Source organism: Musa acuminata, chromosome BXJ2-11 (assembly GCF_036884655.1).
Source record: "Musa acuminata AAA Group cultivar baxijiao chromosome BXJ2-11, Cavendish_Baxijiao_AAA, whole genome shotgun sequence".
Classification (NCBI taxonomy): Eukaryota; Viridiplantae; Streptophyta; class Magnoliopsida; order Zingiberales; family Musaceae; genus Musa; species Musa acuminata.
In genome coordinates this window covers 4,907,927-4,926,949 of record NC_088348.1, presented here as the reverse complement: position 1 = coordinate 4,926,949, position 19,023 = coordinate 4,907,927, and the positions used below count along the sequence as shown (strand labels likewise).

The 19,023-nt window shown below is 41.6% G+C and overlaps 4 protein-coding genes across 6 annotated transcripts; 1 reads left to right on the top strand and 3 right to left on the bottom strand.

The window, feature by feature from the left end:
• Positions 1-498: 498 nt before the first annotated feature.
• Positions 499-10,400, bottom strand: LOC135585563 (DEAD-box ATP-dependent RNA helicase 5-like). Of its 2 annotated transcripts, XR_670647.3 has the most exons (14): positions 9,661-10,400; positions 9,065-9,189; positions 7,710-7,817; positions 6,957-7,037; positions 6,461-6,539; positions 4,502-4,587; positions 4,373-4,429; positions 4,206-4,273; positions 3,084-3,152; positions 2,817-2,910; positions 1,997-2,161; positions 1,815-1,907; positions 860-1,023; positions 499-764 (listed from the first exon to the last, which is right to left on the bottom strand). XR_670647.3 is itself a non-coding variant. In XM_065134145.1 (13 exons), exons 1-13 carry the CDS (start codon positions 10,265-10,267, stop codon positions 928-930), a joined length of 1,728 nt encoding a protein of 575 aa, XP_064990217.1. In that variant the 5' UTR covers positions 10,268-10,400; the 3' UTR covers positions 499-927. The 2 variants fall into 2 exon arrangements, 1 of the variants encoding a protein (XP_064990217.1); XM_065134145.1 differs by having other exon boundaries at positions 499-1,023.
• A 668-nt stretch (positions 10,401-11,068) lies between these two features.
• Positions 11,069-12,413, top strand: LOC135582046 (uncharacterized). Of its 2 annotated transcripts, none has more exons than XR_010492539.1 (3): positions 11,069-11,621; positions 11,763-11,933; positions 12,084-12,413. XR_010492539.1 is itself a non-coding variant. In XM_065133109.1 (3 exons), the coding sequence occupies exons 1-3, from the start codon at positions 11,501-11,503 to the stop codon at positions 12,309-12,311; spliced, it is 465 nt and encodes a 154-aa protein (XP_064989181.1). In that variant the 5' UTR covers positions 11,083-11,500; the 3' UTR covers positions 12,312-12,413. The 2 variants fall into 2 exon arrangements, 1 of the variants encoding a protein (XP_064989181.1); XM_065133109.1 differs by having other exon boundaries at positions 11,083-11,566.
• Positions 12,414-12,431: 18 nt separating this feature from the next.
• Positions 12,432-13,856, bottom strand: LOC103970527 (probable carboxylesterase 18). The gene has a single exon (XM_009384330.3). The coding sequence runs from the start codon at positions 13,623-13,625 to the stop codon at positions 12,588-12,590; it is 1,038 nt and encodes a 345-aa protein (XP_009382605.2). The 5' UTR covers positions 13,626-13,856; the 3' UTR covers positions 12,432-12,587.
• Positions 13,857-14,263: 407 nt separating this feature from the next.
• LOC135626325 (AP2/ERF and B3 domain-containing transcription factor At1g50680-like) lies at positions 14,264-15,549 on the bottom strand. The gene is made up of 2 exons (XM_065131550.1): positions 15,533-15,549; positions 14,264-15,443 (listed from the first exon to the last, which is right to left on the bottom strand). The coding sequence occupies exons 1-2, from the start codon at positions 15,547-15,549 to the stop codon at positions 14,264-14,266; spliced, it is 1,197 nt and encodes a 398-aa protein (XP_064987622.1).
• Positions 15,550-19,023: the final 3,474 nt, after the last annotated feature.

The window sequence follows — 19,023 nt, the reverse complement described above, 5'->3', positions numbered from 1 at the left end:
CCATGGAGTGGGGTTTAGATCACGAACGAAGCTCTGAAAGCCTTGGCAGAGCTTACATGTTTGGATGGTTAGAATGATTGGAACGAAATACCCATGCGGGCATTTCGTCGAACTGCTCGATCGCCGACGCAAGGAGACGGCATGGTGCCGACCACGGACGTAAGGAGAGACCGGCGTCGAGATGATATTGCCGTTAGGAGAGCTTCTTCGATGATGCCCGAGAGCTTCCTATGACGGGCGTCGTGTCACAGTTAATTATGTCGACATAATGTGACAGGTTTTCTGTGAAGTCGCCATGGCGAATGCATTGGCACTATAGTCTGCTCGCTGCAGACAGAATACGATAAAAATAGTCGGATGATTCAGCGACGTATTAATTTTTTTTTGTTTTTTTGGAGGCGGTAAGATCTTTTATGTCTTTCTATATGGATGGTCGGAACACGTACCTGTTTCTGGAACAATCATTCATGGTCATTTGAAATCTACGCATTTATAAAATGCAGCCCAAATCAAACAGCACTTCCATTTATAAAGTATAAATACTGCTCACTTGGGGTGGGTCATGTGACCCTCTGAATTGCTGTTTCGTCAAACAGAAAGAAAACAAAACAATAAATATCGAGCCACGCTCGCTCATTTGAGTAACAGGAGATTTAACTGTGGGAAACGGATTCAAATCTTATATCGGAAGGGACTATATTTGCTTTCCACAACCAGCATAGTGGTTGATCGAGTTTCTTCAGATCATTCCTTCCCTCCCGCTCCTGGAGAAATATTTTCGCCACTTTAGTTTAGCATATAAACATATTCGTGTCAGGAGTAAATGATATCTCTAATCTGATCGCATTCTACAGCCCACCAGTAAAAAAAACAAGTCAGCCTATCTGAATGCTGGCCCAGCCATAAAAGCATCATCCGGCTGCACAGTCAATCTTCATCATCTGAATTAGTAAATGTAATTTTAGTGGACTTTGGAGCGTCGACGGTAATTTCTTTGAAGTGTGATCCATAAAGCTTCGACTCCTGCACAGTAGAGACAAAAATGATGAAGCTGTCAGGTAACTGTAATCTTATCAGGTTAGTGAATGGTACCTTGGACAAGATTAAAATATGATATTTAGCTACAGCTAACACCAAAATGTCAAAAGGTGCAGCAAAAGCATACTCTGTGCTTAATACTACTATCAGTATATCACCTCCATGTTGCTGCATGAAAGTTGGATAATTGCATGATTTGCCAACCACTATCTCTAGAAGTCAGTGCTACTACTATTATCTCATATCCCACTTACTACTGAAATGTTGAAGATGTAACAGTGTCGACATATTTGAATTTTGCCATGCAAAAACATTCACTTCATCATGTCAAACGCAAATCTCTTTCAACTATTTTAGATCCTTTTAATATCTGGAACTTCAATTGTTAAAAATACATCTTGATTTCACAGAGATTCTTCTTTGCAACGTCGGAAAAACCTATGCAAATCAACTGATTTTAGTCTATCTTGGTCAAAATATTGATGCTAACTACTTGGGATTGCCATGGAGAAGAGCTAGATGGTCTATATATTGTGAATGGACCAACAGAAATGAAAAGGAACATATCAAATGAGATCCCAAGCATCCTTTCTGAAAAGGTGTTGGTGGTAGAGAGGATAAGGTGGTAGTGGGTAATAATGGTGGTGATTTAGTGATGGATAATTAAAGAATTACTTGGCATACATGGAAGATACGAAGAAAAGAAGAATCACTTCATAAACAGTAAATGGGTAGTTATATGTGAAATACATAAAAAAAGTATGTTTTCTACTAACCTTTTTCTTCACGTGAGTGCCAAAATTGGCAAGGGCTGTTGGTACAGTCTGCCCAGCTTCTCGGAGAACATTAACAAGCTCCCCAGCAAGGCCCTGAATATATAAAGGACATGACATGGGACAGAATCCACTAGAATAGCAGATATATAATTAACTTCAGAAGAATGATTTTTCTACGCTACCTTATTTTCCTTGGTGAAGAATGTATGTGCAACACCTTTTTTACCAGCACGCCCTGTCCTTCCTATCCTGTGTACATAATCTTCAGTGGTCAGAGGAAAGCTGTAATTGATAACTACTTCAACATCAGGAATATCCAATCCCCGAGAAGCTACATCAGTGGCAATCTGCAAAAGTTTGATAATATTGGTTAAACACAATTATTCTGAAGCAAATCCAATTGCCAATGTATTTTGCATATAAACCATTTGAACCTAGCACAAAAGCAATCCCATGCTCTGGTGAGTGGTAATACATAGACTAATAAATTTAAGAAAATAAATAAATTAAGCCGCACTAGAAAAAACAGCAAGCTACTGTAATACCATATATAGTAAAAAAAATGGAATAGCCAGAAGTAGATTAAAATTTCCTTTAATAAATGGAATAGCAAAGGCCATAGACACCTTCAAAGTACAAGAGGTTAACAAAATTACATGATAGGCATAAATATCAGTAACCACATGAACCGGTCAATAGGTTTAATGTGATCATAAATATTCCATTAAACTGCATGTTTATAAATCAATGCAAACACACTCTACTTTCTGGACTGCTAAATCTCAGGTAATGATGAATTTTCAGGTATTTCTATATCACAGCTTTTATTCTATATTTGATTCATCAAATGTCTTGTTAGTACTTGTATCATGATGTTAAACATGCCTCCATTCAAGTAACAAAAGAAAAACCAAGAAAATCACAAATCTTGTTTTCCTCATCATCTATCTAGGAGTAAAAATTAGGCTGAGGTTGCTTCAATTTTTCAACATCTATACTCACCATTAACGGACACTTTCCCTCCTTGAATAAACATAATGCCTTCGTTCTATCATGTTGAGCTTTGTCTCCATGCACAGAAACAGCCTTCCAGCCCCTTTCAGCAAAAAGACATGAGTTGGGTACAATATGCAGCAAAACAAAAGCTAAATCAAAATATCTAGAATTGTTAAAACTGCAAGTTCATATTATACACACTACTATTCAGAACCACCAACTGTATCTATTTTGAAATTATGTCAATGGAAAACGGGGTGAAAGAAATCATACCTCCTTTGGAGCATATTCTCAACACGAGCAGCTTCCTTTTTGTATAAGACAAAAACCAAGACCCGATTTCTGTTCCAAACAACTCCATTAATCAGAGAGACTGACTATTTAAGTTCCCCAGACTTGAATAAATTACTTTGACTTTGTTGCTTAATATAAAAATTTTACACCAACTGGACACGTAATTATAGCTAAAAAAACACTCGGTGAGCATAGTGGCTTCATGTATTCAAAACATATGGCTCATTGTCTCTATGTTTACCAAAGACACAAGGCGCTAGGTTAACATATAGCTAGCTTGTAAGCACAGATTTCAAAAATGGCAAAATTCTGCAAATGCAATCATACATGATATCATAGAATACATGCAGAGTCAACAATTTTGCAGCATAGCTTCAGCATAACATGCATAAAATATGCCTGAGCAGGTGACAGAACAAGGACACATGATGAGCTCACATGGAACCGCATGGCACATTATTGGGTTCGGCATGTCCACAAGAAAATTCTTTTAGCTGTATAGTCATATTGCAAATTACAATTCCTTCGTATTAAAATCCACAAACTTTTAATCTGTTTTTATTAACAACTATATTCCACCAGGTTCTGTGAAGAAGATCGAACTAACTATCTAATCTAGTCAAGAACCCAAAATATGTAAATTCATTTGATAGCCAATAACTAATGAAAAAAGATCCCAAACATGTACAAATAAAAAAAAAATGATACTTGCACAAAGTTGGCCCAACACTACACAACTGTTGACTTGATCTGAACCTAACCTGAATAAAAAATGAACTCCATTCACATTGTCAACAGTGATTGAATAACCTTAAACTAACTAAGATACTACATACAAGTTACGGGTCCTGAAATGTTAAAAATAGTATACTGGTAATTATGTTTCTATCACCAGTTGCATGAACCACATCTCTTCAATCATAAAACAATCGAACAATCAGGGATTCTGGCAACTCCTTAATCTTCAACGTCCTTCAACCAAGCACTGCCCTTGGGTAGAGAGCAAGAGTGGCCTGATTTGCTATCTTATACCATCACATGAGCCAGTCAGATAGATAAACACAAACTTAGAACAGAAGAACCAAGTCATAGATTAGCTACCTCTGTGATTGGTGATATTTTTCTAGCAAGGCAACTAAGCGAGAATCCCGTTGTCGATCTTCCAAGACCTATAGAACAGTATGAAACAGGCACAGAAGTAGCTTAAGTATTTTATATGACAATACCATAGTGACTATTAAGAATTGCATGATCGTGCATGAGAATACCTCTACTATCTGCATCACATCGTGATTAGCTGAGAGATCCTCGGACCCCACAACAACCTGAAATTTGTGATTCATCCGGAACAAGTCAACAACGTTGTTCAATAGTTCAAACAAGTGCTTGAGACATACCTTCACAGGGTTTGGATCCATGAACTCTCTAGCTAACTGGTCAACAGCTAAGGGCCATGTTGCACTAAACATCACCATCTGCCTAACTGTTTGGATAAGAAAGAGCATGTTATGTATAACACATACAGTGGAAACTCATTCCAGATAAAAAGCAATATGAAGTTATAAAAGATAAACTAATCAAGAATAACCCAAGCACATCATAAAACAACCATTTGGAAATTTAAGGTCTGCAAGAAAATGTGCTTTGTGTCCTCCGTAGCATGATATTATAATAATTCCTTCCAGTGACAGACCTTATTAAGACAAAAGAAACAGTACAAGATGCTGTAACTATGACATTACTCACAACAAACATTGTTTGAAAGAAAAGTCTAAACAGAAAATTGATTACACATAAATAGAAGTTTCAAATTTAACAAACCTCCAAAACTGAGACATATTGTATAATGTAGACTGGGCCATTCAAGATCATATGTAAGTATCAACCTTATTAGCTAGCAGATACAGGTATTACTATCAAAAGACAAAGTCCTAGCCAGATACTTAAAACTTCCAAAAGATGACATTTGCCATATACATGGGGACCAAGAATTTAATTTTCACTGGCATGACTAGATGCAACTGAGCTGGCATGCCCACCGCATGGGAATAATTCTTAGCCAACACAAGACAAAAATAATTCAAATGAATGTATAACTACAGCATTGGCAAAACATGGACCTGTGCTATTACCGGCAGGAAGATACTGCATTGCCAGAGGCCCAGAAATAAACAAAACTTGAACAAGTCTCAAGCTATCACAAATATCTGTCATTGTGGGTTTATGAGGAATATGCTTGTTTAAGGAGCAGTTGAAGTACTTTATGCAACAACATATAACAAACAATAAACATGGGCTGAAGGATTCCTAAGTGATTCACTACAAGCCATTCAGACCTAAATAATAATAAAAACATCCACAAGAAATGCCCACGGAAATACACAGAGAAGCAAAACCCATTACTATCCTTTGGAATAAACTTTTTACAAACATAAGCCTCACAAAGTGGTCCAATAACAAGCCAGAAACACTTCAGTGAAAATGATGCACTTGGAGAGCATAGAACCAAGCATCATGATGAAAGAAGAATAAAAGGCCAATAAATAATTTGCACCTATTTGTAGACAACAAAAAAATGTCATCAATAAGTTCTGCCAATAGGTCTCTTCAACTTTTTCTTTCGCTCTCCCTGCTCATCTATTACAGGCTAATATATGTGTATGTATATTTATTTCTATAATGCCCCAGTCTACCAATAAAAATACAATGTCACTACAGAGTAGAAAATTGCAGAACTATCGCATCTCATGCTTTGATTGTCCTAAATTATAAATCAAAGCCACTGTGGCCTTTGCAACAATGCAAGAATTCATCAAAAATAATTGCAAGACAATGAAACATCTGGAATGGGTCATATGCAATCCATGCATAACTAACCTACAAGTAAAACTCGGTGGCTTCTTCCTTGAGCAAACTTTGGTCTACACAGGATCATAATGCTTGTAAAATATGACACACAAAATCTAAGAACAATTGTTATTCTTGCAGATGCACTTTGTCTTTTTTTTACCTGCATTTGGCTTAGAACTGGTGATCTTAGTTCTTTATAACTACAGAGACAGAAAATTCCTAAGACTAATTAAACAAGAGTAGAACTTTACACACCCACATATTTAACCCCAAAACAAGTTATCCAAGTCAGGTGTAAATTGTGGAGGGAACTAAGAATGACAAACGTCACCCACTGAGACCGAGTGAGGTGACTCTTGTGGGCTGCATTTCTGCATGCCTACACAATTACTCTGTGCAGACAAAATTATTCCAAATTAAAATAAAAGTTACTGTATGAACTGCTCATAGCAACACTCCACGACACAGATATAGGACAGCAAAAATAAGCAGCAGTTGTTACAAACCAGATGATGTTTGATTTAATATTGAACGGACTTCTGGCTCAAATCCCATATCAAGCATTCTGTCTGCTTCATCAAGAACCTGCAGATAACCACAATTCGGCACTTAAGGGTGGGTTGCACACTACTATAGTACAGGACGACCAATAGCAAAACAAGATTAGGCAGACAACATACTCAGCATCACAACATGAATTTCCAATAAGGCTCACTAAGAATTGATTGAAAGGACATAATTTACTACTTTTGTGGAAAAAAGGTGACATTAACTGTGGAATATCATAAGAAACACCTATATGAAACTCGATTTTGACAAACTAAATCACACATTTAGTGCAAGTTATGTTGTATTGGCACTGTAAAGCATGCTTTAAGGTGAAGACATGAAAATGTACATGCCACACTTGTTTTACTTCACAACTCAAAAAGTCATGCACACTTTATGTTTTGTGAAGCAAAACAATAGAAAGAACAAAAACATGAAACAGCTTCAACTCACCACAAAGGACACATCTTTCAGCTGACAAACACCCATTTCAATCAGATCTTTCATACGACCAGGAGTTCCAATAACTATATCCTATAAGCAAAAAGGAGGAACAACAAACATGTGAGATCAGAGGACCAAGAGCAAAAATTTTCTTAAGGATGGCTCTAGGACATTTCAATTCCACATAACAGAGTGAAAGAAAGTCTGAATTTCTGAGACAGATAACACAATATTGCTGTATACTGTAGAAAGAAATACCTTCAATTCCCATCTCCCTGGTTCAGAAACGAATAAAAATCATATTTTCTTTATTCAATCTATGTCCCAAAAAATTATAAATGTTTTTTAAGCATGTTCAACACGAATCAAATATGCTACCGACTTTAAAAGGATACCAATATCACCTTAAAGACATGAGAATTATGCCTGTCATAATCCAACAAGAATTTATTTCACCTAAGAAACAATAAGATCTTAAAACAACTACATAGATCAAACATTTTATAAAACTAGCATCCTATTACTAATTTTTTTAACATAGACAAAGGGTTTCTCCATATATTCTCGTAGAACACATAACAGGTGGTTATATTTTTCAACAAAATGCTCATTCTACAACTAGAAGATATTAAAAAAATGGTTACTTAAACAATCTATTTAGAAAAAACATTAAATTTCAAAAGGCATGAATGGCATTTTTGTCATATGAAAAATTTTTCTCTGCACATATACATAAAGTGAACAAATTTCTCAAGATCTTACAACTCCAGATTTCAGAGAGGAAATTTGTGGTCCCTTGGAAGTCCCACCATACAAACAAACTGATTTTATACCAGGAAGAGTCCCAGCATCACTTAAAACGTCTTCAATCTGTCATCAAAATAGACATTCAACTTCAGAGACATTACTTTTATCAGCACCTCAATGTTCATATTGACTTAAAATATTTATTCCAAGAGAAACATTGGGCCCATGTGATGACTGAAATATCCGTGTTAATATAAATATATGGTATTTTGCATATTTCCCAAGACTTTCACTTGTAATATGGTAATGCTGTAAAAGCCAAATGAAACGAAATGGAATTACTGAAAGAAACAAGCAAGGCCAAAGATGTCGATGTGGCTCATCTTGTCAAGTTTGTACAGGATGAATTCAACTTTTTGGGATAAAAAACTGGCATGTTTACCCAAAACAATTATCTAACTAAAAGAGGAAACATTGGCAAGATGTTATAGAATCAAATAAGATTTCCTCGAACAGCAGTGGATTTGTTTCAACATTTGCTTCCATAAAAAAAAAAATAAAGCTCATCATACTTACAAATAAAATATTCTTTGAGTGTCATTATAAATGGAAACTATGAATCTGCATTCACTTCATTACAATACTATTCTTTACGCAAGTCTCAAGCAATCTACACAAATTTATGTTTAGTAACCAGAATGCTAACTTATTGCAATGCAAAGGCACCAAATATATCTAGTAAACGTGTATAAACATCCCAAAAAGTCTGATTAAATAAAAGCAAATCAAACCAATCCACAAATGTCAAAGACAAAATGCTGCCAAAAAACCATGTCCACATCTGCATGATATAAATGCCAAATTCTTTCAAACATCAGATTAAGGATCTCAGGTTACATACATTCAGTTATTTCATTATTTGATTACAAATTTCCAATACTATATTTTTATCTAACAAGATTAACATAAGCTTAGTATTTGGTGGCAGAAAATTAACTGACATTATATCAATAAACTAACAGGTAAAATTTAATTTCTTGAATTAAAGCCTATTTCTCAAAAATAAATGGATTTCATATAAACAAATTTACTGATAAGAACTAATAAACTCTTAGACAAACATAGGCTGATCGCTGTGTAATATTAGAATATTCCAAAATACAAACAAAAACATGAAAAGACAAGTGAGTAAATAATGACAGCGATATGGAAGGAGAAATACTTTCTGAGGAAGCTTACTGATAAGAACTAATAAACTCTTAGACAAACATAGGCCCATCGCTGTGCCATATTAGAATATTCCAAAATACAAACAAAAACTTGGAAAGACAAGTGAGTAAATAATGACGGCAATATGGAAAGAGAAATACTTGCTGAGCTAATTCCCTCGTAGGTGACAATACAAGGCATCGAGGAACTGTCTTTTTTGATGTTTTCTCATTCTTAATCTTCAGAATATGCATTAATGCTGGTACACCAAATGCCAGGGTTTTTCCTATAACAATCGACAGACAAGGAATCAACCAAAGATGTACCTCTAGTTTGCATAATGAAGAACCAATTGAAATCAAGTTAAATATATCAATAAGAAATTAACATGTCTGATAAAGAATGATAGAAGGTTATTGCAGTTGCTCGGACATTTCCTTCATAATGAAACTAAAGCATTAGCCAAATTCATAGTGCAACTAAACATAATTACTGCATTTATATCAAGATAGAGGCCTTCCTAATTAAAGTAGCCGTAAATTATTCACGACTGAAAAACAAAAATCTCGGACTGAAAAACATTAGCCAACTTCAAAGACGCAACTAAAGATTCCCTGTGCTTGTATCAAGATCAAGGCCTTCCTAGGTGAATGATCCAAAAGAATTCAACTTAATCATCATAAATTATCTGTTGAGTAGAAATAATAATTCTCAGACTCTTAAACCGAATAAAGAGAGCCAAAATTTAATAACTTACCAGATCCAGTGGCAGCAATCCCGATGAAATCTCGCCCTTCCAAGAGGAAAGGCCACGCATGCGACTGAATAGGCGATGGTTTGCTGAAGTCCTTGCAGCAATCAAGAACCTTCGCCGGAAGCCCAGACTCGGCAAACGAGCTCAATGCCTTGTACTTGGGATCCGACGTGTTATTCCCAGAAACAATCACACCTCCGCCCCCTCCCGCTTCCGGACCCTCTCCCTGCGTTCCCCCCTCTTCCACTTGCTTCCTCTCTCTCCTCGAATCCAACGCCGGTTCCTCCTTCGAGGTCGCTCCTTGTTCACCCTCCCGCTTCTTTTTCTTCTTCGTCTTCTCGGAATCATTTCCGAGAGTTCCTGAATTCTTGGAGGAAGGGTCGAGCTCAGCTTCAACAATCTTTCTCTTCTTCTTCTTCTTCTTCTTCTTGGTCCCGTTCATGTGTTCCTCGCCGCCGTTCTCCGTGGAATCCGGAGTTAGGGTTAGGGCTTCACCGTTTTCGAATTCTTTGTTCTTCTTCTTATTCTTCTTCTTCTCGTCCTCCATAGCTACGTGTAGGGTTTCTCGATCGATCGAAGGAGCCATGTCATCGGCTAGAACTCTGCCCATGGAGATGAAGCGAAGCGGAGGAGTGGGGGTCGGGGTTTGCGCCTCTTGTTGGGAGGGCAGAGACAGGGGCGGTGGTGGACTCGGTTTGCCACGATGCTACTAGGGTTTTGGAGTCGAGAGGGAGCGGTGGGCGTGCCTCCCATGATGTGCACGTGAGTATATAGTGGGCTTCGTATCGGGCTTATAATGAAGCGGGCTGGGCCTCTCCTTCACTTTCATCTTTGCATTATATTGGGCTTATAATTTTCATTATTTACACATTAATTTATAAATAAAAATCATTTCAAATGGTTAAATACTTTTATTGTGTCATGTCACATCATATACTATATACATATATAATAAGGTGATGTTGAACGCACGCTAAATATGCAACACACTGAATTATCTTCTAATTATAATTACTGAAAAATGTGGGAGACGACAGGCCACTTTTGCAGGTCGGTTGTGCATGTGAACACTTGATGTGACCATCCACGAGATTGACATGCCACTTTGCACATACATACTTGCATTTCCACAACATCATACGTGCTTACATGGTGACAAAATTCACACCATGCTGGTTTCCACGATATGCTTAAAGATGTTATCGCTGCACTTACGTCGTCGATGAAGACGTTACCTCATAGAAGGTTGAGAGAGAGAGAGAGAGACAGTACAGGGTGGCTCAGGTCATCTAAGAGACATGGGCCGGACGTGTCGGTTGGTGGATGAACATGCCAGGCTTTGACATGCACCTTCCTGCTCTGTTACTCCCGCGGCCGTCTATTTCGTGTGAGACAGAGGGGTTGGAGAAAGAAATGGATGCTGAAGCAAACGACGACTCCGTTCGAGGAAGAAGAAACTGCAGAGCGGAGGGAGTGCGTCAGAGTCTCTTACAGCTTTGCATGGGATTACGTGAAGAAGGAAACCCGATGGATGGGTGCTCCGAGATTCGGAAACTGGTGGAAGATAGATCCCGGTGGCGATGGCCGACAGTTGTGGTTGTGGCGCCACCGAGGAGGACCCCACCTGTTCCCCCCTCGGACTCCCCATCATGTCGACTTCGCACTCAAGGCAGCATGGGGAGCGGTGGCCAGCGGGCGGCTGTTAACCGTCCCCTCCCCCTCTCTCATCTAAATGCTCTCTCCTCCATCGGCTCCCCGTTCCATCCCGGCTCTCCTTCGTTCGATGCCTTCGTGATGATGCGAGCCCTTTGATTCTTCCCTCGGAACAGTGCAGAGGAGACAGATGGTCGGCATCTTCGCTCTGTTCTCCGCCGGGAGGATCAGCCACCGCCGGACGAAGAGCGCGGCTGTGAGCTCACAAAACTGCTTCTTTTCCGGATCTTCGTCAGAAAGATAAGATTTTGGTTGTTTGGTTTCCCTTCCCTGGCGAGTTTTGTTGTGCTCTCCAAGTTTTGATGAGTCGATGAGATTTGCCCTCTCGAGTGGATTTCTATTTAGCTGTCGGCTAATGAATGATGTCCCTCTGAAATGGGTTTCCTGGACAGGACGTGAGGCAAGTATTTTTGGCTCCAAACATGGAGGTCGGAGGTTCCTCTACCGGCACTGACCATGAAGCTGATGTAAACGACGAGTTCAAACCGATCGAGCACCCGACGGAGCCGCTCGACCACGATCAACCCGTGAGATGCCCGCTGCCCGATCCTTCGATACTTGATGCAAGTGTTCATCCCCTGTCTTGGCTACATTCTTTTACCTCCTGATGATAGATGTGGTTGCTCTGATCTCTTCTCAAGCAATCCGATGCTTCAATCATTACGAAGCTTCCGAATTGGTTTGATAGATGACCTTCTGGTGTTGGACATCAGGATGGTGGAACGTGGAAGGGAAGGATATCTTCTGCAAGTGCCGGCACAGCTGGCTTGCCCATGGTGAAGCAAGACACGGATGTGGAACCTCAAGCTGGTGAAACCACGGCGCATTCCATCTCACCTGGACGCGTCTCGTCGGCATCCATCGGCGTTCCTGAGCATCGTTTCGTGACCGTGCTTGAAGAAGACTGCAACACGGATGAAACCCAGATTGCGCATGGCTGATGACTTGTGCTTCCTTGCTTCATGTGTTCTTCCTCCCCGACTGCTGCTGCTGTTGAATCTTACCACATTCAATTGTTGATAGACCAAATCTATCTTCGTTGCCGAGTGCTTGTTCATGCAGAAGCTAAATATGTCTCAAAATTGATTACTACTATGAGATGAAGTACACATGCTACAAAAGGCCGAAGCTTTCTTCCATAAGGGTTATTGCGTCGTACATGCTTGCTGCAGGGGGTGATCCTGCTCGTTTCGATTCGTACGAGAAAGGAACCGATGTCATTTGTCGACGGGCTTGCTGAGCTCGTCCATCCGCCGGTGGACGAAATCGGCGATGTCATCGACCAGCTTGTGGGCGTCGGGCAGCTCCGGGAAGACGTAGAAGGCGTGGACGGCGTCCGGGTACTCGGCGACGCGAACATCTACCCCGTTCCTCTTCAGCCCCTCGCAGTACCACCGCTGCCGGTCCTGCAGCGCGTCCCACCCGCCGACGCACACCATGGTCGCCGGAAAGCCCTCCTCAAAGTCGTCCGCCGCCGCCGACCCTGGCCCGAACACGTTGGCTGCCTCGTGGTCCCCGTCCGCGCCCACCGGCAGGAACGATCTCCACATCCACTCGAACCGCTCCAGCTTCCCGAAGGGCATCCCACCCAGCCGCTCCTCCGAAGGCGACGGCACCTTCCCACCGAAGAAAGGCTGTATGGCCACCAGCCCCGCCACGCTGGCCCGACCCAGCGTCTCCCTTCGCGCCCGCCGCGCCACGTGGTGGGCGATGTTTCCCCCGGCGCTATCGCCCGCGAGGAAGACGGCGGACAGGTCAGGCACGAGATCGCCGTTGCCGAGCCAGCGTAGGACGTCGATGCCGTCGTCGTAGGACGCCGGGCAACGGTGCTCGGGCGCGAGGCGGTACTCGACCGAGGCGACGAGGGCGGGGACCCGGCGGGCGAGGCGGCGGCAGAAGCCGTCGTATGGGCTGCTGGCGGCGGAGTGGAAGGTGAAGCCGCCGCCGTGGAAGTAGACGATGAGGGGGAGGGGGCCGGGGGCGGGGGCGGGGGAAGCGGGGGAGAATAGGCGGAGCCAGAGGTGGCGGGAGGGGTCGACGGTGTGGTCGGCAGTGGCGACGCCGTCGATGGGGCTGGGGTTGGGAGGGGTCCTACGGTCGAAGAGGTTAAAGAGCCGGCGGTTGACGGTGCCGTCGCGGCGGCAGGCAGCGTCGGTGGCGGCGGTGATGGCGGCGATGATGAGGCGGGTCTTCAGGGGGAGCGGGGGACGGGCCGTGGCCATTTCGGAATCGCCCTTCTCAACGGATCTCGCCATCGAACTCTCTCACCTTCTACAGCGGCCTCGCGAGGTTGTGGTAACGAAGGCCACCCAACCGAGACCGACGTACACAAGGCGGTCATCGGATCACGTGATACCCACTTTTGCGGCCAACGAATGCGTCCGTCGCCGAAGTAGCTCCGTGTCGTTGTCATTTTCCTTAAAGGCGTCGTCAGTGACATGAAAACACGTCATCAAAAACACTATCACAACATCGACCATATCATAACTCTTAATAATTAAGGATCTATTATATCATATTTAAAATATTTTTTATCTTAATTTTTATCAAAATTATAATATAAAAATAATTAATATCTATAATCATGCGATCTGCTATAATCAAATTAAATCATTCGTATATTAATATATTCATTCATATATTAAAGACTGCACAAAGATACTGTCTTCTTAAACAAACATAAAATGTACAGAGACTGAAGTATCAGCCGGTGCAGCAACAAATGACAGTGGACATAAAAGGAGTCCTTTGTCTGTCTAATTATGTCTTCATGACGAGGAAGTACCGAGAGATTCCCAGCAGTAAAGGCTCTCGATCGATAACACTCTATGGATTAACATAACCTAAGGAATAATGCCATGAAGCAACGATGTCACGAGTACGTGCCCATGTTCTATCCTCTCCTATCATTCTCATCAGCGATCCAGACACCGAACAGTTTCAGTCCCTTCTTCTTGTCCTGCGTCTCCGACGATTTCCGAGGCGCCGCTGATCCTGTCACTACACCTCCTTCGTTGTCTTTCTTCTCTGTCACTCTCTCTAAACTGAGATCCAGGCCAACGCCCATCACCCCACTTTTTCTCCTGCTAAAACCACAGCTACAATGGTCTTCCTCGCCTCCGTTCTCCATCTTCTTCCTCTTGAAACCGAGCCCCAGTCCGATCACCCCGCTCGTGCTCCGACTAGAACCGCCGCTGCGATCGCCGCCACTGTTGTGCCGGATGATGTCGATCATGCAGTACGTTCTCCGGTGTCCGTCACTCTCCTCACACCGATAGAAGGCCACCGTGTCCTTCGCCTGAAGCCTCTTCTCCTTCACGAACTTGTTCCAGCCCTTGGTGAAGACATAGCTCTGGCTACTCTTCCAGTAGCAGTATCGGAACGTCCATGGGCGGTCCTCGCGGTCCACGAACTCGACCCGAACCTCGTCGGCCGTCTCCGCAACCACCGGCGGGAAATACTGCGTCGCGTGCTTCTTCGGAATGACCAATCTGTTGAGCTTCCCGACGTCGCTGGGCGTCAGTTCCTTTACGAACATCTCCAGGAACGTCACGTTGCCGGTCGTACGAGCATGAGGGAGGTCACGGATTGGCGCTGCGTGCAGCCTGGTGTACTCCTCCAATCGTGAACAATATGATCCGTCCCTAATCATGTCGAGCACATCATCGATGCTGAACGTCTCCTGGAACCTGCGTTCATGGGCGGCGTGCCGGGTGGCGGGGAGATTGCGGTGGGAGTAGTCGCCATGATGGAGCTTGACGGCCGCGCTGTCGAAAGCCCCGGCCGCCGCGATCTCCGACTCGAATCTCCCGAGCCAGACTCGATGCCCGCGAGCGAAGATCTGCGCGCCCCAGTGTCCGTCCGGTAGCAGCATGACGCCTCGGTATGGCGTCGAGGGATTGGGATCGTTCGACGTTCCGGTGGCGGCCGCCATGAAGGGCGAGGCTCGACCCCAAAAGATGCAGCTAGAATCGGGTCCTTCACGTGCCGCTGGCACGGCGGGTGCCATTCGGATCTTGCCGGCCGAGTAGCAGAGTGTGCAGTCTCTTTTCTCGTGTTCGCAGAGGGATAACCTGAGGAAGACGAGCCGTCAATTCAAGAACAAACAAAGATTGCAAGACGGGTTAAGCACCACAAAATGGCACGGAAGTAAAGACCTAACCTTAACGTTGTCTCCATCTGTGCACACATAGGAGGACGAAGAGCCCTTGAAATCCGCTTTCTTACAATTAAAATCAGCTTGAAGAAGAAGAAGAAGAAGGGGAGCCATGAAAGCACAGTTCGTAAGCTTCCTTATGTAGAGAGAGGAGAAGGTGGAGGCGAGGTGAAATCGGAAGCAGGAGATACTACTTGCTGAGGAAGAGTTGGACAGCGTACTAATTCGGGAACGAGGCTGACGCCGCAGACCTTCAATTTAGAGGAGCAGGAGTTGATGGGAAGGAGGTGTCCTGCCATGGATCTCTCAAATGTTCCCTGAATTCCGACAGCCAAACTAAAATTTCGGGTTTCCCCCTTACAGCTAAGTGAAGCACACATCTCTATTTTTATCTCGATGCAGAAAGATCACGTGCTCCCAATAACGAAGCATGGTTGTCTTCAGTCTCCTGCTGCGACAGCCTCGGACCGCTCCAGCAGCCGGAGACCATGCAACGTAACGCATTGTGCAGTGCTTGAATTGGCCGATCGATCTAAACTATTTTGGTGGGCTTGTATTTTAACCCCTATATTTACGCCTAAATCTTAGAATAGAGTTCTCCCTCTTCAGTTCCCATTAGGTGAGTCACTTAAGAGTTATGACAATGTGATGATCAGAACAACTTTTTCTCACGTAAAGAGGGAGAAGTGGGATGCGTGAATGCATAAAAAGCAGTGGTGAATTCAACCTTCTCAACCAGAAGAATGAGTTCCAACATTAATCTACGTTAGATATTGACCTACATAGATTTCATGTGAGACGTTGCCATCTTGTTCATGTATCCAAGAAAGAAAGAAGATCCTTGCTTCTTCTTCTACCTTTGCCTACGATTCCCTTTGCCACTCATGCTTCAAAATCGCCTTGTTTTGAGGTGTATTCGTCTTCCCGATGAAAACACTCGGAAATCTTTAACTTGCTTCTCTTTGGTTCTTTCACGGAGCTATTTTCTTGCTTCTATTAGAATTAAACTTATTCAAATGTTATAAAGAGAAAAGGTTCATTACATTAAGAAGAAAAAATAGATTAAAAGTCTATAGAAGGATAAGTCAAATTAGTTATTGGGTCTTGAAAAGATTTCTTAAAAGAGAATAATTCATCTTAAATATAATTAATGTAATGTATCTTTCGGGACTATATAAACCCTATATGTTGGGTTATGAAATAGATAGAGTTTCTGAATTTGTAAAGAGTTTTCTTGAGAGAAATATAGAAGATTGAAGCTTGTCTACTCTTCCTCTGTTTGATAACTCTATCTCTTCTTCTTATCAAGATCAACGTTTGGTATCAGAGCATAGGTTAAGCTATAACCCCTTCCTCCTGTATCATATAACTACAGATTCCCAGATTGACAAAAGAAAATTATGACATATGGTGCATTCAAATGAAGGTTCTTCTAAGCTCTCAAGATACATGAGAGTTTGTAGAAGATGAATTTGTTGAACCAAGTTCCAGAAGAAGAAGTAATGAATGCAGGAAGAAAATAATTCAAATAAAGAAGGAAGAAGGTGAAAAAGGCTTTATTCATAATCTACCTAAGTGTTTGATGATACAATATTCGAGATCATCGCTCCAGCAAATACTTCAAAGAAGGCTTGGGAAATACTTCAAAAAGCATTCGGTGGTGTTGATAAGGTAAAGAAATTTGTCTACAAGTTTTACAAGCCGAGTTTAAAAAATTACAATAAAGTACTTCTTAAAATATTTCTGATTACTTCTCAAAAATCATTTATATTGTTCATCAAATGAGACGAAATGGTGAACAAGTAAATGATCATAGAGTAATAGAAAAAAACACTAAGATCTCTAGATCCAAAATTTGATTTTATTGCTATTACGATTGAAGAATCTAAAGATTTAGAAAAAATATCTTTAGAAAAACTTATGGGTTCCTTCAAATTCATGAACAAAGAATTACAAAAAGAGGAGAAGACAAAATTATAGAGCAAGCATTACAAACGAAGCTTACTCTTGAAAATAAAAGAGAATCAAATTCTCAAAGAGGAAAATGACGAGGACAAAGAGGAAGAGGAGGCAGAAATCAGACGATCAAGAATTTCCAAACAATGAAGGTGGTAGAGAAAATTCTAGCCAAAGAGGCTGAGGTTATGGCCAACAATGTGGCTGAGACCGTGGACGTGGTAGAAATTATAAAAAGTCTAAAATACAATGCTATATTTACAAAAAGTACGAACATTACTCTTATGAATGTTATTATAATCCTAACAATCAAGAGATCGTCGGAAGTTCGCCGGAAGAAATCAGACTTATCTTGCTTAGAATATGTATTAAGAATCATAGTTAGCACATAATTAGAGTTGAGATTAGGAGGTAATCTCATCAACTTTGTTAGGGGCCAATTGGGCCCGAAGTTGGACTAGTTTGGGCCGGATTCAAGGCCCAACCAAGGTGCTGAAACCCTGGCCGACGGTGGCACCGCTTAGGGAACAACACCCAGGGATTCCTATGCGGTGGTGCTACCTGCAACAATGCTGCCAACGATGGTACCGTCCTTGTTCAACGGTGGTACCGCCTAGTACCAGATCCTATGGCGGTAGTACCGCCTAGGAACGATGGTGGTACCGCCAGTACTTAGGAAACCTAGGATGAGACCTTTTTAGGCTTCAAGTTTGAATCAACTTAAAGCCTATAAATATCCCTCTCATCCCTGGTTAACACATAAGCATAGAGAGTTTTATAGTGAGAAAACGTTGTAGAAATCACTTAAGAAATCCCTCATCTAGATCAAACTTTAGAATTATATTTAGAGAGGAGTGTGTGTGCTTTTAAGAGTTATCTCCTAAACCCGGTAAAAGAAGAAGAGGGGTGTAAGAAGGAGGTTAATCTTCGTCTATTAAATGAAGATCGATAGTAGATACCGGTGGCCTCGACGAAAGATGAATCGTCGAAGTGGATGTAGGTCATGACGACCGAACTACTCTAAAATCTGGTTTATATTTTACTTCTTGTTATTTATCTTTACTGCAAACCACTTTACCTCCTTACTTGCTTTACATTCAATACGCTCTTACTTTGCTTTCAAAGTTAAGCATTTCCGAAATCGGTTTTATCGTGCGAAGAGATTTTTCGAAACCGATTTGAAGACATATTTTTTCGCTGCACTAATTCACCTCCCCCCCCCCCCCCTCCCCTTAGTGCCGACTCGTTCCTAACAGATATCACATGTGTAAATGACAAAGAATAGAATGTTTCCTCTATATTTAAATATTTTTAATAAATAAATTTGTTTTAAAGCTAATATTGAGGATATTTCTACACTTTGGCATCTTAGATATGCTCACTTAAATTTTAAGGCTTTGAAACTTCTAGAGAAGTATAATATAGTGACAGGAATGCCAAAAATTGGTCGCCCAACAAAATTATGTGAAGTATGTATCATGGGTAAACAAGAAAGAAAGCATTTCAAAGTGAGAAGAACAAAAAGAGAATGCCATTGACTT

Bases quoted from the DNA above. Each gene is read 5' to 3' on its own strand.
- LOC103970527 (XM_009384330.3), bottom strand. From the start codon at position 13,625: ATGGCGAGATCCGTTGAGAAGGGCGATTCCGAAATGGCCACGGCCCGT.
- LOC135582046 (XM_065133109.1), top strand. From the start codon at position 11,501: ATGGTCGGCATCTTCGCTCTGTTCTCCGCCGGGAGGATCAGCCACCGC. The intron at 11,567-11,762 runs GTGAGCTCACAA...TTTCCTGGACAG, and splicing joins GCCGGACGAAGAGCGCGGCT to GACGTGAGGCAAGTATTTTT. The intron at 11,934-12,083 runs GCAAGTGTTCAT...GTTGGACATCAG, and splicing joins CCGATCCTTCGATACTTGAT to GATGGTGGAACGTGGAAGGG.
- LOC135585563 (XM_065134145.1), bottom strand. From the start codon at position 10,267: ATGGGCAGAGTTCTAGCCGATGACATGGCTCCTTCGATCGATCGAGAA. The intron at 4,274-4,372 runs GTATTCTCATGC...ACTGTTCTATAG, and splicing joins ATGTGATGCAGATAGTAGAG to GTCTTGGAAGATCGACAACG. The intron at 2,911-3,083 runs GTATGATTTCTT...TTTTGCTGAAAG, and splicing joins GAGAATATGCTCCAAAGGAG to GGGCTGGAAGGCTGTTTCTG.